At 48.2% G+C, this 27,791-nt stretch overlaps 1 protein-coding gene across 5 annotated transcripts in view; it reads right to left on the bottom strand.

Moving 5' to 3' along the window:
• WDR25 (WD repeat domain 25) overlaps positions 1 to 27,791 on the bottom strand; it is a 137,770-nt gene that overhangs the window by 37,700 nt on the left and 72,279 nt on the right. For all 5 annotated transcript variants that reach the window (XM_046647409.1, XM_046647413.1, XM_046647410.1 and 2 more), the window contains exons 3-4: positions 16,813 to 16,960; positions 4,349 to 4,479 (exon numbers count right to left, since the gene is read on the bottom strand). In XM_046647409.1, coding sequence (XP_046503365.1) covers positions 4,349 to 4,479; positions 16,813 to 16,960 — 279 coding nt within the window. The remainder of the gene's footprint in view (positions 1 to 4,348; positions 4,480 to 16,812; positions 16,961 to 27,791) is intronic.

Below are 27,791 nucleotides of genomic sequence, written 5' to 3'. Positions count from 1 at the left end.
AAAGAAGAAAGGGGAGCCAAATAGCCCATTTGCTGTAATGAATCGGGCTGGACTGGAGAAGTCCAGAATCCCAACATTCATCATTTGGCTAAGCTTAAGGAATCATAAAATTGTATGACTGGGAAGTAGCTTAAGAGTTATCTGTTCCAACTACTCTCCAGCCTTGATTCTCTCAGAGCCCGCAAGAGGCTGGCTGGCCCTGCAGTCCTGCTCCGTGGTGGGCTCACAGCCCAGCATGCCTCAGCTCCTCAACCCTTACCTTCAAAAGGCTGACTCGCTTTGACCCAGCAATTTGAGTTCTGGGACCCAAGCTTAAGGAAATAAACCCCAATCGTGGAAAACACGAGATGCACAAATATGTGTCGTTTAGTGGAAAGTATAATCAAGTAGACCTGGGTGGTTGTTTGGAGATTATAACAAGAGACGGACGACTCAAACACCCCTGACTGAAGAACAGTTCTCTGGAAAAGACATTCTCTGAGCACACCGTCTCTGCAAGGATGCCCATAAAAGAGTCAGGCACAGGGGCACCCCCCTTCTCAGCCAGATCAGGACGATTAGCCCCGATAATCAATAGGGTGACAGATGTCACAACCAGATCTATCCATAGCAGGGGTGGCCAGATCATAAATATTTTTGGCTTTGCGGGCCATGTGGTCTCCTGCAACTACTCAGTTCTGCCACCGTAGTGTGAAAGTAGCCTTGGATGGTACATAAACAAATGAGTGTGACTGTGTTTCAATAAAACTTTATCTATAAACCAGGCAGTGGGCCGGATTTGGCCCCAGGCTACAGTGTGCTGACCCTTGATCCCCATCCTCATATCTATTAATTTTAAATGGCAACAAAAAGGGGAAATATCCTTAATGTCCAAACTAGGGTTTAAGTTATTAAACCATTTGAAATTGACTCATTTGATCCATATTTGTCAAGTGCTTATTTATGTCAGATGCTGCCCTGAGTACCGGGGAAAGGGCAAGCAGCAAGCCGGCCAAACACCCTGCATCAAAGGATGGACCGAAAATTTTACAAGAGTTTGTGATTACAAGGAAAACCCTTACAATGCTATGAGAAAAGCAAAGTACACAACTATGTATAAAAATAAGACCAAACAATGTTTTTTAAAAAAAAAACACACACACGGGGGAAAGAAAAATGAAAGAAAAATATCAAAATGTTCCTAATGTTTATCTTTGGCTGGCTTGACTACTTCTTCTATTTCCTCCTATTTTCTAATTTTTTCATACAATCATATATTTCTTTTACAACACAACAGTCCTTCCCAGTGTATACAAGAGAGGAAGCTTGTCTTGATTTTAAGCTAAGGTCTGTGTCCCTCCTGCTTCCACCGGCAGTGGCCACCGCTGTCCCTGAAGGCAGGCAGAGAAAGTCAAGCTGCTCAGCCCTGGATGTTCCTCCGTGCGCCAGGGAGGGCGGGGGAGTTCAGCACCTGGGACAGAGGCACACACCCGCGGGAGCCCAGCCGGAGGGAAAGTCAGCCACCCAGGGGAGCCCAGAGGGCAGGGAGGCTGCGCCTTTCTCTCTGGTCCTCCCCGCTGAGTCCAGATGAGACACTCAGGCCACACCTGCCAGAAGAACCGTAATTGAAGCAGGAAAGAGAGTTGTCCCCCGAGCCTGGCTGATGCACAATGGAACTAGCCCTGCGACCCAGCGGGGGAGGAGAGGCAGTCGGATTGTTGGTAAAAAGAAAGTAAAAACAAATAGCGCATGGATCCCTTTACCCACATTATTCGCTTGGGAGAGACTCGCAAACATGCCAATACCAGTCACAGCAACATCTGCTTCTAATTTCTTCTCCCCCAGCATTTTCAAAGCTCGTCAGCTGGCGTCTGCCTTAAAGGAGAAAATTCGATATTTTTAACAAACTCTTAAATCAGATGGCGTCCTTGGTGAGTAATTTCTTACGTGTTTGGTCTTTGAGACTAAAAACAGTAAGCACACCTTTAAGGGACGTGGCCGTCAGCGGGGCTGGGTAATCAGGAGGCCTCGCTTCACGGCATGACTAAGAGTTTCCAGCTCGCACAGCGCTTCCCTGTGTTTTCTTTCATTTATCAGGTATTTATATCCTAAATATAAGTGTTCCAGAGTTTTTAAAAAACTTCACTGTGTCCACTTCTTTGTGGGTAACTTTTCTCTCGTTTCCAAATATTTTTGTAAAGAGAAGTTTCTTTGTGAAAGAAAACTGTGTCACATTTTTTAAAAGAGCACATCTCTCTGTGCATCCACCACGTGTGAAGTGCTCTAAGCAAGATATCTATGAAGAAAACGTCCTGTCTTCTTTGAAGAAACTGTCTCTGTTTTTAGGTTCTCCTCAAAACAGCAGCAGCCCCTTCCAGCGTCTTCCCGCAGCGGCCGGTCTGAGGCACCCCCTGGGCCTCTGAACCTGACCTTGAGGTTGGTCTCACCTCCCTTCATCCAGGCCGTGTGGGAACAACCTCTGCTGGGCGCAGAGCAGCGTGAGGGCGGCCCGCGTCCAGGACGGGGAGGGAGGCGGCCCCAGAGTGGGAAGCCTTGAAGGAGAACATTTTGGCGATACAGATGCAGCAGGCTCGAGCCTTCAGGGTGGGACCACTGGGTCCCCTGAACCCCAAACAAAGGAGGACACTCTCTGACATTCTTCTTCTTTCAAAGTCAAGTTCAACACAGGTTTGATCATGAACTACCCTGTAGGACTCGAGTGGCTGTCTACCTCCTTCAGACCAGGGCAGTGCTTCTCAGATCTTGAAAACCAGCTGTCCTTGAAGTCACTGAGACCCCAGAGGCTGTCATACCACGGCAGTCACCCCTCCACGAAGCCCCCTCAGCCCCGATCCAAGCACGTCCTGCTCACACACTTCCATGGCTCCCACTGCTAATCCAAACCAAGACTCAGGGCAGTGAGAGACTGTCTGCCCAGCAGGCCTGTCCCGCTGCCTGGGGCCACACAGCCAAGCCGAGCTGGCCACCAGCCCCCGCACACATTTCACATCCCCAGCTTCTGCACTTGCACACTCCACGTGACTGCCTTCCTCCTTCACTCACTCATTCAGTCAGCTGAGGTTTGCTGGGTGCCGACTACACGCCAGGCACTATTCTAGGAGCTGAGGGCAAACAAGGCAGACAAAATCTCTGTCCTAGAGAGCTTACGTTCAAGTAGAAGGAGACATGCAAATAAATAAACCAAACCAAAGTGTAAAATCCAAAGTATGCCAGGTGATGATAAGTGCTCTGGAGAGAAATGAGGTGGCAAAGGGGACTAGTGAATGCCAGGGGGTGGCTGGCATGGTGGTCAGGGAAGGCCTCACTGGAGAAGTGGCATTTGTGAGGGAGGGAGGAAGCCTCTACATAGGAAATTGGGAGAAGAGCCTTCCAGGCAGAGGGAACAGTAAGTGCAAAGGCCCTGAGGCAGGAAAGTGCTGGTGTGTCCTAGGAAAAGCAAGGGGGCTAGTGGGGCTGGAGATGATGAGAAGGAGCTGAGGGAAGATCACACAGGCCTTGTGAGCCACTGTAGGGACACTGGTTCTCACTGTGAGTGAGATTGGAGCAGGGAGGAGTCTGACCAGAGGAGTGACACATCTGTTACACCGCAACAGACCACTGTGGCTGCTGTGCTTGGAACAAACTGTGAGGGGCAGGGGGAAAGAGAGATGCCAGACAGGAGACTACTGCAATTATCCCAGCGCGAGATGATGGCGGCTTGAACCAGAGTTACGACAGCATTTGCTGATGGTCCAGGTGTGCGGGGTATGACAGGGAGAGCAGAGGCAGGGATGGTTCTGATGGTTTTAGCCCGAACAACCAGAAGGATGGAGATGCCACATATTAAGTAAGTGAAAGCAAGAGGAGCAGCAGGCTGTGGTGAGGTGGGAGTGGACACCACGTCTCTGTGGGACGGATCGTGACCAGCCTTCAAGTCCCACAGGGAACACGGCCTGCTCTAAGCAGCCCTCCTCCTGCCAAGCTGAAAGCACTCACCCGCTCTGAATTCGGGCCCCTCCCGCTCGCTCGCTCACACACAGCACTCTCAGCGCCAGTTATCCGTATCCACACGTTATTCCCTTGAGTGACCCAAGGCTGACTTATTTATATCATCTGGAAGTATTTGCACACAGTAGGTGCTCAACAGATATTTTTAGTAAGCTGTACAGAATGCACCTATGATGTTTTAACAGTCTTAACAACTCAAGGGTCTTTCAAAACATCTAAAAATGACGATTGGCACTGATTAGATATTAAGCGGTAATTATTCCAGCTCTGGGTCCCATACATGGATGCTGCCCTGACTCCAATCGTTCAACTCATCGGGCAAGCTCTCCCAGGGAAAGGCCAAGCGAGGGAGGCGTGGTACCTTGCCGGTCCTTATATCCCAAGCTTTGATTTCGGAGCTGAAGCCTCCACACACAAAAAGGCTGTGGTCTTTGGGATGAAACTTCAAGGTAGTGATCCTGAAGTCACTTTGACCACTGAATAGCTGGGTCCCTACAACACAAAGAAAGAAGAGAGGGTTAGAAACCACCCAGATCACAAAATAAGCATCTTGAAACTAAGACGCTTCCTGGTACGGAGCTACAGGCCAACGCAGCCCACCTGTCTCCAGCAGGGACTTTCTGGAAACACAACAGCAGCAGCCGCCACTTCTGCCCTCACGCTCTGGCCACCCCCACCCTTGATTAGCTGAACTCCACCCACCCACCCCCCCCCTCCGGCTAAACTGGACGACTAGATCCATGAATGTCACCTTCTATGTGCTCTGTAAACATTATATGTGTCAACTCACTTAAACCACACAACCACTTTAAACCCAGTTTACAATTGGACAAAAACGAGGCTCAGGAAGATTAGGTAACATTTCCAAAACTGCACAGTTAATACAGATTATTGACCTGGAAGTCTAAAAACCAAAAGCAGGATGCTCCCAAGTGATTCTTTTTAGGATCAGCCATCTTACAGTCAAGCCCTTATAAAAACCATGAATGGTTTGCTATAGAGCATGGCAGGTGGGGGTGCCTTGATGCTCTGGGTGACAGACCAGAGTGTGACATCACAGTGGCCCAAGTTCCAGGATGGACAGGGTGGCGTGGACCATTGGAGTCTCACTGGTTCTACAGGACTCAAGACAGTCCTCGTCCTGCACGCATCTGTCATGAAACTGTTGTCAGACACTTATGAGGGGTGTGCAGATGTTTGTGTGCAGAGATGTACATCCTGTGTGGAAAAGGTCTGTTTTGTCACTGTGATCTTCTAGAAGTAAGCTGTAGAAACAGGTCAGACTCAGGGCACGTGGGAAATGGATCTTCTGCCCTGAGCCCACGTCTACTGAGCTCCAAAGCCAGGACTCCTTCCTCTGCGCAGTGCCTCCTCGTGTCCCTGAGCGCTGGCTGGAGTTCTTGCGTGTTCAAGTCAACCCCACTGAAACTGCATCGAGAAATCGGACTGGCCTTAGAAGCCATTGTTGCTGCTGAGTCTGAGTGCTGCCTCTGCACATGTCCCCAGGGGCTGGGCCACCACGCCACATCCCTGCTCACACACCAGGTGCAGCACCTGCCACGTATCACGCCAACCAGGAATGTGAAGGTGGTTTCCCTCAGAGACGGCGACCAGGGCTCCCACAGCCCGGGAGGGACAAGATTGACTGCTGCACTGAGGCAGTGAGCAGTTAGGGACACAAGAAGCTGGTGGCCAAGAAGGAGACCAATGTGACGGCAAGATCTTGAGACTCCTTTCCTCTTACAGGAACCCAGGAAGCGCGTTAGCTCGCTCGATTCAGAAAGCGCTTCCTTTAGGTTGACTGCTTTGTGCTCAGGACACTGCCAGGTACTTGGTTAAGTCTCTACCAGCTCACCTGGTACGGAAAAGCAAGCCACAAATCGGTACTCTCAAGAGTTACCGCAGAATTATTAATCCAGTTCACCCAGATCCATGGTCTCTGAGCTCGTCTGACAGTGCACCCCATCAATGAGAAACCCTTAAGCACATCCGTTTGTTGATAAGTTACACAGTGTGCCACTGTACCAATATATTGTGAACATTAAAACAAACACCAAAAATAGAACACGTTAAAGGATGAGAAAACGATAAAATAGCCAATGCTTTAAAATTTATTTTAACATGTCTTTACTAAAAGTATCAACAAATCTCTGAAATCATTAAATCAAATGCTATAATATTTTTAGTGAATAACAGGTTGGCGACACTTTCATTTTTTTCAAATGTAGGGAACTTTTTGTGACTCAGTGATCTGAAAGTAGCCCAGTACAGCTTCAGTTTATTCACTGAAATCTATCAGCGCCAAGGAAGACTCGTCCTAGAGATGCGCGGACCTGGATGGGAGATGCCCACCTTGGGCAACGAGAGGGACATTTTCTATTTCCATCTACCGCCGATGCAAAGGACTTTGTGACCATTTTGCCAGGAAATCTCCCTTTTCCCCGATGTTAAACGATGGCTCCTACAACTAATCAGACGGGATTACTGAATTCTCATATTTTTAACAACCCAATTCAAAATCCACTGAAATTTTCATTTAAAGGATTTTAAAGCAGATTACAAAAACACTGTTCCCAAGTTAAAGGTGCAGATATTAGAGTTTTTAATAGGCGACATGTTCACATCATTGTTTTGGCAACAAAAATTACAGAACCATGGAAACAATTAAAAACATCTGTTTTCAAAATGTTCACTCCATTGTGCAGATTTCTTGGAAAGCAGTTCCTCTCTTGATCTTCATTAATTCGTCACCTTTACTTTGATAGATGATTAAGTGTGTTGATTTTTTTCTAATATCTTCTAGGGGCCTACAATTGGCAGTCGCTTGTCACCAAAGAAAGTTTTGGAAACACCTGATTTTAAGGAAAACTCCATACCTTTTCAAGCTCAACAAGCCCCTTAAACTATTTTGCTACAAAATGCAACATACAAAAATTTTCATGGTCATCGTATTCATCACAATGTTGTCAAGAGGCAGTCAGGTCACACCCCCGTCATGGTGAAGGTACTCTAAAGACAGCCCGGCTAGCCAGCCTGCGGGAGAGGTGAAGGCAGACATGGCTCTCTGCCTGGAGCGCTGAAAAGCCATTTAAAGTGGAATCACAAACTGTGCTCTGTGGCAAGACGGACGATGCTTGATACCTGTTCTTTAATTGCAAGAGTATTTCTTAGGGATTGATATGGACAAAGGCTGGGAAGAGATGCGCCAACATGCAATGGATTATTCTAGGGGGAGTAAGATAACTGTTGAAATTATATTAATATTGCCACAATATTCTTTTTTGAACAAACAAAGAATTCTTCTAAAAAGGCATCAGGGAAATGAGTAGACTTGTAGTGGTCAGGGTGCTATGTCCCTCCCATGAGGTCAACAGACAAGCAACACTCCCAAGTAAAGAGAACATCGCTCCCCAGGGAATGAATCTAATTGGAGACCTGGTATTCCTCGAGTTCACTCTTCTTTTCCTTTCCTGAAGCTCATCTGGAACCCAAGCTCTTCCTTGCCTTCGAAGCTACAGCATGACGTGCCCCATTAGCAAAGCCCCTCCTAGGAGGACGGAGCAGAGGCGGCCCCCTCGCTGTCCACGCTCGCAACAGGACTCACAGTAGCTCGTGCGCAGCCCCTGGGGACAGGCATCGTGCCCGCAGCACAGGCCCGGGGCTGCTCGCTCCAGCCAAGTGCCTGGGGGCTGAGGGTGGGGACCACCATCATGTCCCCACGATGGAAAGAGGGGCGCACAGATGCCACTGCAGCCCCACACCACCAAGAAGGCCCCGGTGGGCCAGTAGCCTTCTCTCCTGACGGAGACAACTGCACCTCCCGCCGACTTCTTGCTCACTTGGGATTCACTGCCAATCCTCAAGTCCAAAAGGGAAAACAAACTGTCTGGAGAAAATTTTCTCCCCGCTTCTGGGACCAGAGCATAGAACCATATGCTTATTTGAGAAATGGCAGTGAATTCGCCATGTCTTTTCAGAAAGTGCAGTAATACAGTCTTGCCAACAACGGGGGAAAAAGACAGGAGGAAAAGTGAAAGTTGAGTTGCTAAAACATGATGATTGAAACTTGTTCTGCTAAAAAAAAAAACCTGCATCTCTGAAAATTATTCTTCCTCACCCCCTAAGGAGATTGAGAGAGAATCTGTCTTTTAAGTACCAAAATTTTCCAGTTAGAAGATAAGCCATAGTTTGTATCTTTTTCCTACTTTTACTTATAATAACTAGACTTTCACTATATTTCTTTGTTAAAAGCCCTCAAAGCTAAAAGATTTCTAAATTTTTAAATGAGCATCCAGATACCTAATGGGAAACACTACAGGGGAAATTCCACTGGGTGCAAAGGTCCAGGACAAGTCGGTGGCTCAGAAACCCAATCCCACTCGTCATCGTCTGGCCCCGTGTATGAAGCGCGAGGTGGGACGGTAGGGGGGCTGACAGTCACACAGACCCAGTCCCACCCCAGCTCTGTCACTTCCAGGAGAGGGCCCTTGGGCAGGTCCCTTGGGCAGGTCCCTCCGCTGCTATGCTACACGTCCTCATAACCGTAAAGCTGTCGGGAGCGTGGAGTGCAGAGCATTCTAGGGGGCATGACAAACAGCGAGGAGCAAAAGGGAGCTGTTACAGCGTGAAAAAATTAAACCCCAAATTATCAAACTCGTCCTTGGTTAAATTAAAAGCTAAAGCCAAGGGATACAAGTTTTCAACAGCAGGAAACTTGAGAGATGAAAGATTTTCAGTTTTTGTCGTGAGGCCGTGAGATTACAATGCCCCAGGCTGGCCTTTACATTTTGTTCAAGAGATATGGATGAAGCCTAGAAAATATGAGAAACTATCTTGAATGCGAACATCAGCCACATGGAGGTGAAGGTCCCCCCTTGTCAGACGTGTCCCTGCTCCGTACCTTCTCACAAGTCGAGTGGCTTGTTTACCACATCCTGTCCTGAGCAATGCCACTCGAAGCACAATGCTTAGTTGCTATGTAACCTTTAACCTTGAGACTATCTTGCTTGTTTACATGTCTGTTATAGAAAATTCTACTTATTCACTGCATGCTGCTTATACGAAATAGAGTTTTAAAATATTCAATCCACTAACGCTGCCTTTATTGCTCCTGTTAGAATGAACTCAACCAGTATAAGAACTGTTCAGATCCTCTGGGAGTTAGGACAAAAATCACTTCTTTTCCTCTTTGGATCAATAATGATACAAATAAACTATAAATCGTCATTAAAGTAAAAACATGTTTAAAACAGAATGCATAAACTCAATTGGTTCTCGACACTATTATTACTCCAATGCTTCCATCACCAATATTGCTATGATAAGGCAGCTGGTAACACAGGCCAGGTAACTTCTTGGAGATGCCCCTCTTCCTTTCTCAGGGGGAGACATCGAGCTCTCCCAAGGTGACCACTCACGTGGTTGGGGCAACACCGCCTGTCCACCCTAATGCCTACCCTGGGAGACCCTATTGTCATGCAGGGCTCCAGGTCCCTGAGGTCCTCCTCTTCCACTCAGCACACGTGGCCCCCAGCTCAACTATGGGTCCCCAAGAAAGAGAAGGGAAGGGCATGTCCTGATCTCTTGTTACCTCCAGGCCTGCCTGGGGCTTGCACATGTCACGCCACAACCCTATGTGGTAGGTGTAATTAACCATTTCACCTCGGGGGGAAATGGAAGGTCAGCGAGGCCATGGTTCATCCAGAGCCACACGAATCAGCCATGCTGGGACACAGGCTGGACCCGCCTGACCCCAGAGCCCAGCTCTCTGCACCCGCCTCGCCTGCCTGCGAGCTGCTCGTGACCTTTCCTTCTCCTCAGCTCTTTGCGCACATCCACAGACTCAGGAACATGCAGGGAAGGCGCTGACGCGGGGAACTGATGCTGCCGGCTGGTGGTGATTGAGCCTGTGTTCCCAGGCAGGCAGCATATGACTCATTTCGCTAAAATCAATATCGTTACACTCATCCTCTGGGAAGTATTCAGCCAGCTGTAAATTTAACCATCCTGACTCAAAGTTAACGAGAAAAAGGAGCTTACTAACTTTCAAATCAAACTCTGTGAATCAGAAACAGGGGCCATCTTGGCTCACTGGGTGGAGAGTTAGACGGGCTGTGTCTGAACGCTCCCCATGGAGAAGCTGGGGGACGCTGGATCAGCCAGCAAGCCTCTCAGATCCGTGGGATCCTAATATGTAAAGTCAGGATAATGAAACCTACCTTGAAAGGCTGTTGTGAGAATTAGAAATAATGTATGTGGGACACAAGCCCCAGGCAAACCACAGGCCTCATAAACGGCAGCTGCAGCAGCAACAGTAGTAGGAACGGAAGAAACAGAAGTTGTAGTCATTTCTTTTATATCAAGTTTAGCCAGTGCTTTTAATTATCTAGACAAGACCGAATTTTCCAAAAATTTTTTTATAAAAAGAGTTCTCAACTTGCAAAAAAGGTGTGTCCTGATGGCTGACTTTGGATTGGTTTTCTGGGACTCAGAACTCACCGCTGGGACAGCAAACAGCCCGTGAATGTGTTCAGGTCCCAAGGTCAGTCAACAGAGGTCTCCTTACCTACAAAGGGCGCCAACGGCAATGCAATTGCAATTAAACACGCACAGAGATCAAACGTCAGCTCCGCGCAATAACGGTAATGGATGAAATGGCACTGTTGATTAAAAACTACCTTTTATTTATCCAGACGGCTGGCATGACTTAACTGGAAGAGGATGAGGAGACAGACATTTGTGGAGGTGCGGGAGGACCTCCAGGCTCTCTCCAAAGTGTGAGGCGCAGGGCTGGCAGGCGTTTACTGACGTTTAGAAACATCTGACTTGACACCCACGACTAGGGTCATTCTCAGCCCGAAGCCGCACGGAGCGAGGAGGAGAAAACACGGTGGAGATTGGAGAAACTAACTCTTCAGAGGGAAAGAGAAAGGGTGTGCGTGGGAGTGGCGACGGGCGCGTGCTGAAGGGGGAGCAGCCTTGAGAACAGACGCGTTTAAAAGAGGGTCAGGGAAGGGGCGCAGGTGAAGGAGGGAGCTAAGGAGAAAGCGGGTCGTGGACGACAGAGGAAAGGCTGAGGAGTCTGGGGGGTCCTGCTGCCTCCGTGGGAGGGAGGGAGACGGGGGTGGGGTGGGGCGGGCAGCTGCTCCCTGGGCAAGGAGGCACTGGAGGAGCGGCAGCCGGAGCGGCAGCAGCTCACAACGTGCTGGGCTGCAATGCCCCCTGGAGCCTCCACGCCTGGATCCAGTGGCAAAACCCCTAGGACCAAAGGAGCAAATAGGCACACGTGCCTGTATGGCCAGGAGCTCCGTAAACGTGCCCACGGGCAGGAGACCTGGACGCAGCCAGCACGTGCCGTGTATCTGCCTTCCTGGTCTCCACAGGCACCTGAAGGATGCCTAACCAAGTCCCTCCAAGAAGTGCTGGGGGGCACTCTGCCACAATGCGCAAAAGCCTGAGAATGGAGAGGCCAGGCCCCTCTGCAAGCACCTCCTCCAAGGTCCGGCGAGGGTGCCCCACTCTGAAGGCTCAGCCCAACAAGAGCCCCTTCAGCAGCTGCTTCTCTGAAGCCGCAGGAGCTCCTGGCACTCTTCTCCAGGGCTTTAATTTGGACGCTTCTCACCCTTCCTATGCCAAGTGTTCTAAATCATCAGGGCTAACATTTCTCCCACTGGAGCAGCGGCTGTCAAGAGCCGGAGAAGCATCCTTCAGCCTGTCACTTAATCAAAGGGATCAGTCAGGATCAGCCTGGGCGCGCCTTCCTCCCGTGGCCCCGAGTTATCCTCTGCAGGTGGTGAGCCGGCTGCCCGGCTGAGAGCCAAGCGGGCTCCCCAGGTGTCGGCTTAAGCAAACTGTTTGTCCACAGCAGGAAAACAGACGTGGCGAGGGCACGCCACTCCCGGGCTTCAACAGCCAGAGCCCCTGCCAGTCACACAGGCCGGGGCTGGGTCCCAGCTCTGCCACTGCTGGCTGCACATGTCACCACACACTCTCAGCTTCAGTTTCTGGGTCAACGAAGTGGGGATAAAAACACCCCCCTCACAGGTGAGTGTGGAGGCTAAATATGTAAGGAGAAAAGGTCTAATTTCCATCTATTCATTTCAGGTTGATACAGGCCAGGCAGTGAGGGCTACCTGGCCCGGGGACTGGCCCATAGAAAGCCTTCAGCCAATTTGTCATTCTTTCTCCTTGCAGCGTTTCTGTGATGGGGGCCCCAGTCATGATGCAAAAACGAGGGAGACACCAGAAGACACTTCTTGGAAAACAGAGAAGTGGTCATGTATGTGTCCAGTCCTGGTGGCCACTTATTTCCATGCAGCATGGACCACCGTCTAAAGATACAGGGACACCAGAGCAGCAGGAGGCAGCCAGGGGCTGGAGACAGCAAGGCTGTGGGCAGTGGAGTCTGAGTGAAGAGGACGCCACCCCAAATAAAGGGCAGTTGCCGTCCCATCACAAGAAAGAAGCTGCTAGCCCACCAGTGGCCATTTGTCACGGAGAAGCTGGGAGAACCCTGAAAGGCTGGCCCAGCCCCCAGGCTGAGCGCCTACCATGCACCAGGCATTCTGCAAAGGGCCTCTCTGCAGCTCAGCTTTTAGCTTTTCCCTCAACAACCCCACCAGCCAAGCACTGTTCTCCCCTTTCACAGATGCGGGAACCGCAGGGAAGGAACCCGAGGACGCCCAGCTCGGTAAGTAGAAAAGCCGCATGTGCACCCCACCCACGCTCCTTCTAGCACCCTGGGCTGCCTCCAGCATCCAGGAGCTGGGAGCGGGCGGCATAGCATGGCTCTCCCAGGCTGGCCAGGGCACATCAGGAGAGCTGACCAGGGCACAGGAAGGAGGACAGGGTGCCCTGCTGGGCCAGGGCCCTGGGGCTCCAGGGCGAGGACCAGCTCTTTAGCAGCCAACAAATGCAAAGTGCAAGGCCCTGCATACCTCCAGGGCCTCACAGCCAGGCTGGGGCCAGCCGGGGGCTAGAATCTGCAAGAAACCAGCACCACTCAGAACGGAAGAAGCTCTTCGAGGGTTTTTGAGGAGACTGGCCGGTTCGGCAGGCAGGACAGCTGACTCAGAAAGCAGGCGTGCTGTGGCCTGACAGGGTCGGCCAGCGTTCCCTGAGGCCGCCTCAGCCTAATGCACCAGAGACGTTTTGTTAGGAAGATTACAGACTGAGACAGGGAGCACCAAAAATAATTAATCTGTGAGCGGATTTTATTTAAGTGTTGATTCATGGTTGTTCTATAAGCCAACAGCCCTTCAGAACTATAAATTAATGAGATAAAATGTTGCTGGCTTTCCATATTTCAGGCCGGGTATTGACGTTTCAGAATCCACAGATTTTTAACTGTATTGATTGAGGACACCAGGATAAATGGCCTTGGCGCCAAATTCCCATTAACGACAATGGGCACCGAGTGACTAATTCCCAAAGCGCCGCGCCCCGCGTCGCCTTCTCCTGGCGGGAGTTCTAATTAGATTGAAACGAAAAAGCCAATCACCAAGGGCGGAAAGACGCAGACCAAGCAAAGAGGCAGCTGACACTCGGTGATGAGAAAGGATGAGGTAAGTCAAGCCACGCACCAGGCACAACCCAGGCCAGGGTGGGCTGCAGGGATGAGGATCGAGACACGGCGGCACCCCCACCCCAACCCCGGCAGCCCTGATGGGGTTCGCTGCGCGGCAAGGGCCAGCCCCTGCGCTGTTTCATCCACACACGCACTGAGCAGCTGCTCCGAGCCAGCCCTGCCCGGGTGACGGAGACACAGAGACCACCAGGACAGGCCCCTATCCTCACAGAGCACCCACCCTAGCCAGGGAGACAGACACGGAAACCAACAACCCCCTCAGCAGGAGAGGCCCCGTCTAGGGGCTGGAGGGCCTCCCCACGGGTGAGGTCCAAACCCCTCGACCCTACCCCCCAAGGGACAAAGGACATCCAACATGCTCACCACTGTAGCCCTAGCACCAGGACATGCATATAGCAGGTGCTCAATAAGTAACTCCTGAAGGAAAGAAACCCAGCCTTCAACAGGTGAACCAGGTGGCCAGCGCCATTCCCAGCAGAGAGGTGGAGTGGAAAAGTCTTCCATCCCCTCCCTAATGGGAGGGCAAAGCCCTGAGGGCGGGGGCCGCGCCTTCCCGTACCACCCGACACATACGGCAGCAGAGGGGTACGCTGGGCCTGGGGTCAGACAAGCTTCCCTCCAACGACAGTACCACCAACCAGGCAAGGCACCCCACCTCCCTCCTCCAGCTCTCCACTGGGCCTCGGTCACACCCCACCAGCTGCAGCTACCAGGGACGGCTGCCTGGAGTGCAAATCCAGTCCTGACTCCCTCCTGCTCCACACGCAGCAGCGGGCCCTGCTGCCACCTGCTGCTGCAGGCCCTGACTCGTCAGGCAGGAAGACTCTGCATGTCTGAAAACTTCAGAGTCCCACCACACGCACACACACCCACACACACAACGGCAGTGTCTGCTTAACATCTGTTGATTGAGAAGATAGATGGAGAGACAGAGCCACTAGGAATCCATTAATGTCGTCAAATGAACGTGGATTAAGCCGACAGCATCGCCAGCAAGTGAAAAGCATCATTTCTTCCCTCCGAGGGCGGGAGGCACAGGAAGGGCGCTCAGTGACCCTGGAGTGAGGGCAGGGCCTAGAGAATGCGCCCCCCACAGGCGGGGAGCTGCATGAAGCTCAGGCTCCCCTTCCTGCACCCCCAGACTCACCTCCCCCAGCTCCCTGCACCCCACACTTCCAGACCCATAACAAGCCTCATGTTCCTGTGACAACTCTGTCCTCGTTGTTCCATCTGCTGAGAACCCACTTCCCTCCTTCTCAACCACGCCTCCTCCACCCCGATTCTCTGTCCCCTGAATTTCTGCCTCAGCTTGGGTTCCACTTCCTCCAGGAAGTCTTCCTTGATCTTCCAGACTAGATGTGCTCACAGTTCCTCTGTCTGCTCCATCACCACCACCTGGGACCCTCTCTGCACCTCTGTCTGCCCAGCAGACGTGAGCTTCTCCAGGGAGGGTCCCAGGTCTTGCACACCTGTGACTCCAACTTATTGGCTTATTGGACACACAGGTAATGGAGTGTGATGGTCAAGCACAGGCTTTGGAGCCTGGCAGACCCATGTGCATCCTGGCTCTGCCACTTCTGGTTTACGCCTCTGGGCCAGTGTGTGAAGAGAAGACTCTGGTGGCACCGGCCTCAAAGGTGAGTGGGGCCTAAACGAGATCCCATATGTAAGGCTGTAGAGGAAGGCCTAACACACAGAGGGTGCTCGGTGACAGTACCTGCTGCCATCATCACTGACCATCACCATCAGGGACAGTGGGTGCCACCATCACCAAGTGGCATCCAACTCCCCGAGCCGTGGCTCCCTCATGGGCCCTGTGGGACTCTCAGTGAGACACAGCAGCTGGGGAAACCCTCTGTTGAGAAGAAAACACCACACGCTCAGCACCGTGGAAAGGGCACGAGATTTGCAGTTGCACAGATATGGCTCCAAACCCCTGCTGGCCATGCACCAGCGGGAGGCCTCAGCAAGCTGCTCTGCCCTCTGAGCCGCAGTCTCCTCACCTGTAAAATGGGCAGAACCATGGCTGGCAGCAAGCTGTGGGGAGGAGCGACATATCGTGCGCAGAGCCTGTGGTACAGTACTGGCCGCTGACACATCACCAGTCTCATCACCGGCCCTCCTGAGAGCCATGGGGCTCAGTCAGCGGAGCTTCAAGGCCACCCCTCAGTGGCCCAGAAGGAGATGAGGACATTCAAGGTATGAAACACACCCCACAGGTACCCCAGACCACCCGCCACACTCCCTCCCTGCACCTCCCAGCTGCTGGGGAGGAGCTGTGCATGTGGACTGAGTCATCACCTCCTGCTTGCCAGGCCCTGGGAGGGGCACAGGCCCCAGCACCACCACTGCTGGGCCAGGCAGGCGGGGGCTGCCTGCGGGTCTCAAGGGACGCCCCAGGGACTGGCATGACCTCTGGTTTCCCCTCCTGGCCCTGGCGGTGATGCCCAGTAGAACCAAGACCCAGGAGGAGCCCAGGGAGGAGGAGGCAGCGTGGGTGCCGAAAGCAGCCAGACTAGGAGTCAGGGGCAGAGGTGGGACCCGGTTACCCGCTCCTGGCTCTGTCCTCACCTGAACCCCGCTCAGGGCTGCAGCCACATTAGGTGCTAACGGGGCCTGTCGCACAGGAGTGCTCAGTAATGGAAAGTTCCTTCCACCGACTTCTCTCTCCTTCTCGCCCTGCTTGTTAAGAGTCCCCTTAGGATTTACCAGCACAAATCCATCTCACCCAAATGCCTTTTCAGTGCGGGCATTAAAGCAGGACTCGTTTGCAGACTTTCCTTATGAGCTGGAATCATTCCTTACAGCCTTTCAACGATAATGAATTGACAGGAATTCTAAACTGATTCCAACCAAAGGACACTGTGATAAAGCTAAATCTATTTCAGTACAAATTACATGTCAGAAGTTGATTAAAAAGCCACCTCTTTATCCAGCCCCACAGCTTGGAGCTGAGACAACCTTGGGGCTCTGTCCTCTGGGTGAGCTGGCAGAGGCCCACCTCGAACCCTCCATGGAGGGTCTTGGTTCCAGGCAAAGGGCCCAGAAACACACTCATGTGAGTGTGTTTCTATGTGACAGGACAGGCTCCGATGTGAGCCTGTCCTGAGGCCCACATCCCACTGCCCTGAAACCGGATGCAGCTGCAGACACCCCGAGAAGCTTCCCCACTGAGAGAGCCAGCTCAGTCGCCAGCTCTGAGGAGGGGGCGCCTCAGGTAACGATACAGCGGAACATACCTGTTTCGAGGTCTGTTAGGTGCAGGGCAAAGTCGAAGCCCCCACTGAGGATGCGCTGGCCACAGGGAGACCAGCGGGCAGCCCGCACGGCCTCGCTGTGCGGGCAGTAGGTCTGCAAGCAGCCCCCTGAGTCCACAGCGTTCCACACCTAGGAGGCAAACACAGCACCGGACATCACAAACTGGGGCCCGGACCCTGGGGCTAGGCTCAGGCCCTCTGCATAGGGAAAGGGCCCCACGGTGGGCCTAGATTCCCGTTATTTTACCACCAAGACAATATGTAGATGTTAAACTTGTCCTCGTAGAAACAGACAGGCCTGGGGCTGGCAAGTTGAGGGGGAGCTTTTCCCAAAAGTTTTCCTGGGGTTAAGGGAACCCACAGAAAACAGCGTCTGTATGCTGCGGCTCTGCCACCCGCCCTGTACACCCGCTCCACACCTGCTCACCACCAAGACGTCCTCTCCACTCACAGTGCTAGCCCCATCTCGCCTGCATCTCCGATATCTGTCTTCTGAAAGGGGTTGTCTGAGCCCTGCAGTGGACACTGCACCAGGCCAGGCGATCTGCACACATCCTGCTTTAAGACCAAGATCCAAAACAGAGCCTGCCACACCTGTGTTTACAAATGGCAAAGAGCAGATACCTCCTGAAGGGCAACTCTTCTTTTTTCTGGGAGAGAAGGTACCGTCCCTCTTTCCCACCACGGCTCTCCATGGGGGAATGAGGCTCATGGCGGAAAGCTCTGAGGACACTTAATGACGTCTGAAACATCTTTCTAAGTCCTCAGCTATAGGACCGTATATCCCATGGATGAGGGGGTTGGTCCAGCTCTTCACCAGCTCTCCCAGGAAACTCCGCCGACCACCACACAAGCCGACGGGCTGGCCCCAGGCCTGGCACGTGGAGGTGCTCAGCAGTGCTGGTCTCCTACCCTCCCTGTCACCACAGGAAGAAGGGGATGCTCCCGTCCCCCATCAGGGATGGCACCTGCAGCCAAGCACCTCCCACGTGATGCTGCTGCTGGCAGTCATGCGACGTGGCCTCTCGGGGCCTCAGTCTCCTCCTCTGTAAAGTCAGGAAGAGAAGAGTCCTGTCTGGAGGGCAGCGGGGAGGAGCAAGTGAGGACGGAGCACGCAGCACTGTGGCTGGCGCACAGCAGGAACTATGATGCTGCTTGACAACTGCAGTGCATACGGTTCCTAACAGCAAGAGTCAGGGGCTCCTCAGCAACGTCAGGGAACCCCAGCTTCATCTCCTTAATAAGAGAAAAACCCAAAATGTACCCACACACATCCACAAACCTGAGCCTAGAGACAACCCTCCCTTTCAAGATGGGAAACTCATCATACCACGTGCTGAAGGCTCTCAAATGCAAAGGGTCAGGGCTCTGGAGGCACGTTTCCTGGGCACGTGTCAGTGTCTAAGCTTAAGAACACAACAGGCCAATGGCAGCCTTCAAAGAACACAAAGACAGCTCGGCTCCTTTCTTCCCTAATAGGGACCGATAGCTGGGGTCTCAAGCTGAAAAACCAAGAAACAGCAACATTTACATTTAGAAATATGGGCAGAAATAACAGAGGAAACATCCAGAAGACTTCAAAGTGGAGTGGGAATTCATGGTAGAAGGGTAGCGGGCATCAAAACTATGTACCAGTGTGATTTTAATGGAAAAAATAAAGTTAAAGAACTAGATCGAGAGGGTTAACACAGCTAACAGTAAAAACATAATATTGAGTCCAGAGGACAAGCTGCATGGATGCAGGACGAGGCCATCTAAGTTTTAAAAACACACAAAACACCACCTCACACCCATTAGGATGGCTTCTTTCAAAAAAAGAAAAGAAAAGAACAAGTGTTGGTGGGGAAGTGGGAGAAATTGGAAGCCTTCTGCACTGCTGGTGGGAATGCAAACTGGTCCAGCCACTACGGAAAACAGCATGGCCGTACTTCAAAAAATTAAACATAGAGTTACCATATGATCCAGCAATTCCACTTGTATATATACAATCAAAAAGTTGAGATCACGGTCTCAAAGAGCTGTTTGTACACCAACGTTCACAGCAGCTTTATTCACAAGAGCCAAAAGATGGAAGCAACCCAACCATCGATGGATGAATGGACAAGCAAAATGTGGTATATCCATAAACTGAACATTATTCAGCCTTGAAAAGGAAGGAAATTCTGACACATGCTACAACACAGATGAACCTTGAGGACATTATGTCAGGTGAAAGAAGCCAGTCACAAAAGGACAGATACTGTATGATTCTACTTACATGAAGTACCCAGAGCAATCCAATTCAGAGAGACAGAAAGTAGGATGGTGGGTGCCAGGGGCTGGGGGAGGGGCCAATGGGGAGTTAGTGTTTAATGGGGACAGAGCTTCAGTTTTGCAAGATGAAAAGAGTTCTGGAGACGGATGGTGGTGATGGTTGCACAACAATGTGAATGTACTTAACGCCACTGAACCATACACTTAAAAATGGTTAAAATGGTAAATTTTATGTTATGTATACTTCGCCACAATTTTAAAAACACACACAAAGCAAAACTCTATTGTGTTTATTTGTGAATTTTTAGTAAGACTAGAAAAACACGTGTGGAGAGGGTGGTCGCTCCTGGGAACAGAGGGAGCGCGGGGGGTGGGGGGGGCTTCGGGGTAAGGGAGCTGGATCGCTGCGCTGTACCTTCTCTAAGGACGGGAGAGAGACAGAGAGGCAATATGCTCTGGAGCAAGTAAGCCCAAACGTTTCCACCGTGAGACTCATTCATTCATTCAACCAACATTTCCTGAGTCCCTGCTCTCAGCCAGGCATTGTTCAGCAGTAAACAAATCAGACAAACCCCTTGCCTTCAAAGAGTTTACATTCTAGGCAAGGAGACAGACACGAAACAAGACAAGCAGGATCTATATAGTACATAAGGTGGTGATAAAGACTGAAGTTCCAAAAAAGGAAAGCGGGAAGGGGCCAAAAGGTCAAGAAAAGGGGCTGAAATGGTGACCAGGAAGGGACTCTCAGAGAAGGCAGCTGCAGGAAGACCTGAAGGGCTGAGGAAGGGAGCTAGACAGAAATTGGGGAAGAACCTTCTAGACAAGAACAGGGCTACCTGGGCCGCTGTGTGTGAGGGGCAAAGGAGATGGTGAGGGGCTTCTGCAAGAATCCAGGGAAGAGAGGATGGCTTGGACCAGGTGGAGGCAACGGAGAAGTGGCCTCGCTTGGAAAGCAGAGCCAACAAGATGTCCTTGGGTGCAAGGTGGGGTAGGAGGGCAAGAGAAAAGCCCAGGACAACTCCCGAGGTTTGGGCCGGAGCACCAAGAAGAAAGGAGTTGCAGGGGTGCATCAGCCAACAAGAGGGGCAAGTCTGAGGGAGGAAGACGAGGAGCTCGGTTTTGAACGGCAGAGAGCAGGCCAGTGAATACACGAGTGTGATGTCCAGAAGAGAGGCCCATAGTCGGGGCTGAGCTCTGGAAGTCACTGCCAAAGACGGTGTTTCAGTCATGAGCTGGATGAGCTTCTCCAAGGGAACAAATGTACACGGAGCTGAGAGGAGGCCCAGGGTTCACAGCCAGGGCCGGGGTGGGGGCGCTATGGAGAAACCAGAAAAGGAATCTGAGAAGAAGAGGCCAATGAGGTGGGAGAGAAAACAGAAGAGGCGGAGTGTCCTGGAAGCCAAGAGAAGACAGTGATCAACAGGGTCAAATGCTGCTGAGAGGTCGACGGGATGAGAACTGGGACCAGAACCTGGATCCTACAATCTGAATGCTGGCTACACAGGCGTCTGTTATGTTACTTTCTATACTTTTGAGTATGTTTAAGATATTTCATAATTTAAAATAAAAATGTTAATGAAGAGGGAGAGGAGAAGGAAAAAAAAGAAGGGAGAGAAGGAGCGATGGAGAAAAGAGAGGGAAGAGGAGGTGTGGAGGGGAGAGGAGAAAAGAAAGCAAAGGGGATAGGGAGGAAGGAGAAGAGGGCAAAGAAAGGAAAGGCCGAGGAGGAAGACGGGGAGAAGGAAGGAGGAGGGGGAGAAGGAGGAGCAGGAAGGGGAGGGGGCACAGGGGAGGAGCGAGAGCAGGAAAAGGAGGAGGAGAAGGAAGAGGAGGAAGAAGGATGGATCATGGTCGTAATCAAAGAAAGACGAAAGCAGAGAGCTGAACTCTGGCACCAAGGCCAAAAGCAGCACACCAGGATGTTTGAATTCTTGGCCAGGAGGCCTCCTGAATCAGCCATGGAGTGCTTAAGGAAATCCATCAATCTGTAAATTGCCCGATAACTCCTCTCTGAAGTGGAAAATGCATACTTGGCTCCCCTGGTTGATATATAAACAGCGATAGCATCAGAATCAATGCGGACTAGTCAGCCACATCTCAAAGCTACCCAGGGCGGAGGAGAGAAGAATCTTTGCTAATCGCTCTCCCTAATTGAATTTAATGTTCATTGTCAGGTTTTAAAGATTAATTCCCAGACTCGGCAGCAGCCTGAAGTGTGTACCTTTTTTCAATTAAGTAATTAGAGATCCGGATCTGCCTTCATGGAATTAAGGGGTTAAGTCTTCCGTCAGACGTTCTAAGATGACTTGATGTGTTAACTCGAGACATCCCATGTGCCCAGCAGAAGTCACATTTGGAAAGAACACGACTAGTAAAATGTGGTGCGGTCACTGCGCGTCCGCATTGACTGTGGTTTCCACGTCCTGGTTCCCAAGCCGTGGCCCCACAGGAGTTCTTCACAGTCTCCTAGGACCTAGTCCATTAGCCACAGCTCATGCTCTTCTTGCCTATTTGGCTGCCTTTTGTTTTTTATTATAAAACAAATATAATCTCCTTATAAAATACTCAAATTATACAGAAGTGCACAGAGCAAAATCCCATAAAAATAAACTACAGGATTGTTGTTTCTCTGATGACACTGGAAATAAGCACGCTCTGCAAAAAAACACAAAACAGAGAAACACGAAGAAGAAAACGGAAGTCATCCATAATCCCACCACCTGGAGATAACGGCTGTCAGACTTCTGGGGGACCCTTTGCCTCCCACTTGGCCCTGCCCTGCCAGCTCCTGCCTCGGGGACCCTCCTAGTTCAGCCCTGGCTCCTGGCCTCCTCTCCACCTCCTGACAGCCCCTGCTGCCCCAGGAAGTCATTTTAGAGATCACTCTCAGATTCACCCAGCTCGGCACAAGCCTGTGCAGCCAGTGCACAAGACTTCACCAGGCTGTTTGCCTGCAAAAGCTCTGGGAATCCTTCACCGTGTGTGTGTTCAAGGCCTGAAACTGCATCAAATTTACAGACAAATCTGGGGAGACGTCTTAACAATATGGAGTCTTCCAATGCATGAATACGATATACCTCTCCTTTTATTTAGTTCTTGTTTAATTTCTAGAAGCAATGGTTTGTAGTTTTTCAGTGAAAAAATCTTGCACCTCTTTTGTCAAATTTATCCCTAATTATTTCATATTTTGATATAGTAAATGGTATTTTAAGTTTTCATTTCATAGTCTTCGTTTCCACTACACAGAAATACAATTAATTTTGAATATTGACCTTGAATTTTGCAACCATGCTAAACTAACTTAATTCTAGGAGGTTTTTTGTAGATTCAGTAGAATTTTCTGCAGAGACAATTATGTTGTCTGTAAATAAAGATAGTTTTACTTCCTCCTTTCCAATCCAGATACCTGTTATTTCTTTTTCTTGCCTTATTGCACAGGCTGGAATCTCCAGTGCAATGCTGAACAGACACAGTGGGAGTGGACACCCCTGCCTGGTTTCTGATCTCATGGGGAAAGCAGTCAGTCTTGTACACAGTGGAGTATGATTCTAGAGCTAATGTTTTCATAAATGCCCCTTACCAGTTTGAGAAAAGTCCCTTCTATTTCTAGTTTGCTGAAAGTTTTTTTTAATCAGGAATGAATGTTGGATATTGTCAAAAGCTCTTTCTGTGACTAGTGAAATGATCATATAGTTTTTCTTTTATAGTTCACGAATATGCCAAATAACATTGATAGATTTTCAAATATTAGGCTAACCATGCACTCCCGGGACAGATTCTACTTGGTCATCATATAATAAATACACATACACACACTTACATATGTACGTACAGAGTTGATTTGCCAAAATTTTATTTAAAATTTTGTACCTATGTTCATGAGAAATATTGGTCTGTCACTTTCTTCTCTTATGATGTCTTTTTCTTGGTTTGAGATCAGGGTAATGATGGCTTTATAGAATGAGTTGGGAAGTGTTTCTTCCTCTTCAATTTTCTGGAATAGTTTGTAGGAAATTATGTATGAATTTCCCAGAGCTGCCATAACAAACCACTACCAACTGTGTAGCTTAAACAATTGAAATGTATTATCTCCTGATTCTGGAAACCAAACGTCAGAAATGAAGGTGTTGGCAGGGTCGGTTCCTTCTGAGGGCTGTGAGGGAAGGGTCTGTTCCAGAGCTCTCCTCTCAACTTGTAGGCGGCCGTCTTCACGTTCACATGGCATTCTCCCTCTATGCCTTTCGGTCTCCAAATCTCCCCATCCTAATGGCCCACCCTCATTTTAACTTGATTATCTCTGTAAAGACACCATCTTCAAATAAAGACATGCTCTAAAGAACTGGGAGTTAGGAGTTCAAAATATAAGTTTTGAGAAAGATGCAATTCAGCCCCTAAGAAATTGCTATTACTTCCTTTGGTAGAATTCACTAGTGAAGTCATTTGGACCTGGAGTTTTCTTTGTGAGAAGGTTTTTAATCATGAATTCTATTTCTTTAAGAGATATGGAGCTTTGAGTATTATCTATTTCTTCATGAGTGAGTTTTTATTGTTTGGGTCTTCCAAGGGGTTTATCCATGTCATCTAATTTGTCAAATTCATTGGCATAAAGTTGATTGTAACATTGCTTTAGTACCCCTTTAATATCTGCAGAATTTGTAATTAAATCACTTCTCTCATTCCTAACATTGGTAAGTTGTACCTTTTCTCTTTTATTCCTGATGAGTCTGGCTAAATGTTCATCACTTTCATTGATCTCAAAGAACTAGCTTTTGGTTTCACTGATTTTTCTCTACTGTTTTTCTGTTTTCTATTTTAATTATTTAGATATTTATGCTCATCTTTATCTCTCTCTCTCTCTTTTTTGTTTTTGTTTTTTTTTTTTGTTTTTTTTTTTGGCTTACTTTGGGTTGAATTTGCTCTTCTTTTTTTTGTATCTTAAAGTAGAAGTTGAGATCACTGATACAAAATTTTCTTCCTTACTCATATAGGCATTTAGTGCTATAAATTACCATCTGAGAACTGCTCTAGCTATGTTCCACGAATTTTTATATGTTGCGTTTTCATTTGCATTCAGTTCAAAATATTTTCTAACATCCGTAACAGTTTCTTCCTTGACCTATGGGTCATTTAGAAGTGTGTCGTTTAGTTTCTAAATATTTGGGAATTTTCCAGATATCTTTCTGTTATTGATTTTTAATTTAATCTCATCACCAATAGAGAATACACTTTGAATGATTTCATTCCTTTTAAATTTACTGAGGCTTGTTCTATGGCCTCTAACATGGTCTATCTTGGTAAACACTCCAGGTGTACCCTTGAAAAGAATGGGCATTCTGCTGCTGATTCATGGAGTGTTCCACAAAAGTCAATTAGGCCAAGTTGGGTGATAAGGTTGCTCAAGTCTTCTATATATTTACTGATTTTCTGTCCACTTGATCTATTGATTATTGAAAAAGGGGTGCTGAAACCTCCAGCTATAATTGTGGATTTGATTATTTCTCCACTCTCCAGTTCTCAGTTTTGCTTCGTGTATTTTAAAGCTCTCTTATTAGGTATTAAATATTTATGCATCTATGTTTATGTACCATGTTATCTCCATTGACGAATTAACCCATTTATTATCATAAGATGGCTCTCTTTATCCCTGCTAATCTTCTTTGCTCTGAAATCTTCTATGTCTCATATTCATATAGACACTCTAGCTTTTTTAAAATTACTATTAGCTTGATATATCTTTTCCATTCTTTTCCATTTAACTTTTTGTGTCTTTAAAGTGGCTTTCTTGAAGGTATTATATAATCAGGTTTTGACTTTCCATCCAACTTAACAATCTCTGTCTTTTAAATGGGTGTTTAGACCATTTCATCTATTATTGATATGGTTTGGTTTAAATCTTCTTTGCTTTCTATTTCTCTCATCTGTTCTTTCTTTCCTTTTTCCTTTTTTTTTTTTTTTGCCTTCTAGACTATCTTTTGTTATTTCATTTTATCTCTCATTGTTAGATTACTAACCACAAATCTTTGTTTTATTACTAGTTGCTTTAAGATTTATAGCATACATCTGTAACCTATCACAGTCTACCTGCAAATAATATTATCACCTGCCTTCTAAGAACCATAACAGCATTATACACCATTCCCCTTCTCCGTCTTTTACATTGTCATCATACATTTCACAGCTACATATGTCATAAAATCCACAAAACATTGTTATTATTTTTACTTTAAACAGTCAATCATCATTTAAAGTGCTATTTTAATAAGAACAAAAGTATCTCTATTTACTCACATAGTTACTATTTCTGCTGCTCACCATTCTTCTGTACAGTTGCTGATTTCTATCAGATGTCCTTTTCTTTCTGCCTCTAGAACTTCTTTTGACGTTTCCCATAGAGTAGGTCTGCTGGTGATGAATTACTTCAGCATTTAAATGTTTGAAAAAGCATTTTGCCTTTCTTTTTAAAAGATATTTTGCTGAGTATTAAATTTTAGGTTAACAGTGCTTTAGAGTTTTTTTCCTTTCAGTATTTTAAATATGTTGTTCCACCGTCTCCGGCATTATTTCCAGTAACAACTCTGCTATCTTTCCCATCTTTGTTCCTCTGCATGTGATTTGACTTTTTCTCCCTCTCCAGCTGCTTTTAAGATTTTCCTCTTTATTATGGGTTATAAAAATTGCATTTTGATGTACCTTGGTGAACTTTTTTCTTCATGTTTCTTATGCTTGGGGTTCACTGAGGTTCTTGGATTTGTGGGTTTCTAATTTTCACCAAATTTGGGAAACTTTCAGCCTTTATTTCTTTTAAATATTTCCCTGGCCCCCCTTCCTTTGAGGACTCCAATTTCGTGCATACTGGGGGAGCCTGAAGGTGTCCCACAACTCACTGATGCTCTGTCCATTTTCTCCCCAAGCTGCTTGCTCTCCGTATTGCATTTTGGATTGTTTCTACAACTACGGCTTCAAATTTGCTAACCTTTTCTTATATAGATTCTAATCAGTTGTTAATCCCATCTAGTGTATTTTTCATCTAAGAACATTTTTTTTTCATCTCTAGAAGTTCAATTTGGATCTTTCTTACATCTTCCATGTCTCTCCTTAACATGCTCACGCTTTTCTCTGCCTTTTTGCATATAGGGAGTCTAACAGGCGGCTTCACGTTCTCATCTACTCACTGTATCATCTGAGTCTGTTTCTGTTGATTGATTTTTCTTATCATCATGGTTCGTTTATTTCTACGCCTTTGTATGCCCTGTAATCTTTGTTTGGATGTCAGACACTGAATTTTACTTTAGTGGATTTCTATATTTTTGTATTCCTCTAAGCTCTCGAGGTTTGTTCTGGGACACAGTTAAATTACTTGGAAACAGTTCACACCTTGCCAGGACAGTTTTGAAGCTCCGACAGGAGAGGCCAAAGCAGCGTTTGGTTTAGAGCTATTTTCCACCGCTGCTGAGGCAATACCTCTGTGCATTCTGACATTCTCCACTCTGGCTTGTGGGAACAGGAACTGCTCTCGGCCCTGTGAGCGCTGGGGATTGTTCAGCCTGTTCCTTTTGAGTGGTTCTTTCCCCACCTCGAGGAGCCTCCTCAAACACATGTGTCGATCGGCATTCCACTGAAGACTTGGGGGGAGCAGCCTGAAGATCTCTGGAGCTTTCCCCCTGGGCAGCTTCTAATCTCCAGTGCTGTGTCCTGAGAACGCTAGCTGCCTTGGCCTTCCAGCACCCCCAGCTTGTCTCCTCAACTCAGGAAGTTTACTGGGACCCATCTGGTTTCTCCTCCCTGTGCTACAGTCTAGAAACCCTCGCCAGGCAGTAAGCCGGAGCAATCGTAGGGCTTGCCTCATTCTGTTTCCCCTCTCTCAGGGATCGCTGTCTACACTGCCTGGTGTTCAGTGTCTGAAAACCACTGTTTCTTTTGTTCTTGTTGTCGTTCTTTGTTTTCCTCTGTTTAAGCCCAGCAAACAGCACAAATGTTGAAGGCTCATTTGAATTTTAAAGAATTCTTAACCTACTGATCAATTCTAACTTAGAATTTCTGAATTATTTTTTTGTCTTGACTCTGGCTCCTCTGTGTCATTTTTATTAAATTAATGGAAAGCAGTTCTCATCCCCAGCCTGGAAGAAATCTTTTACCTCTCTGATCTGGTTAGGCTTTTTACTTTTTCCTAAATTTTTTCATCCATTTCTCCCATCTCCCAACCCCTTGCCACTGACAACCACCAATCTGTTCTCTGTATCTATCAATCTTTTTTTTTTTTTAGGTTTCACATATAAGAGAGATTGTATGGTATTTGTCTTTCTCTATCTGACTTATTTCACTTAGCATAAAGACCTCGAGGGCGTTGTTTCTTACATTTTGTCCAGTCTTTAACTGTTGAAGATTGGAGCATAAATCTGGTCCCTACTACTCCATCTTTGCCAAAAGCACAAGACCCTGCGAGTTGTTTGGAAGTGTCTGGTTTAACTGCCGCATGTTCACCGAGTCGTTCCTACTGTTCACTATCTCATTATTTATTACCAATTTAATTCCACTGTGATCAGAGACTAGGCTCTGTGTCGTTTCAATCCTTTTAAATGTATTAAGATTTCCTGTATGTCCTAGCATAAGGCTTACTTTAGTGAAGTACTATTTGAATTTGAAAAGTGTATGTATCCTGCGCTTGTTATATAGTACTATACATATATAACATACTTAACATATATAGT

The sequence above is a fragment of the Equus quagga genome, chromosome 20 (genome assembly GCF_021613505.1).
Source record: "Equus quagga isolate Etosha38 chromosome 20, UCLA_HA_Equagga_1.0, whole genome shotgun sequence".
NCBI lineage: Eukaryota > Metazoa > Chordata > Mammalia > Perissodactyla > Equidae > Equus > Equus quagga.
This window is presented reverse-complemented; position numbering and strand designations above follow the sequence as displayed.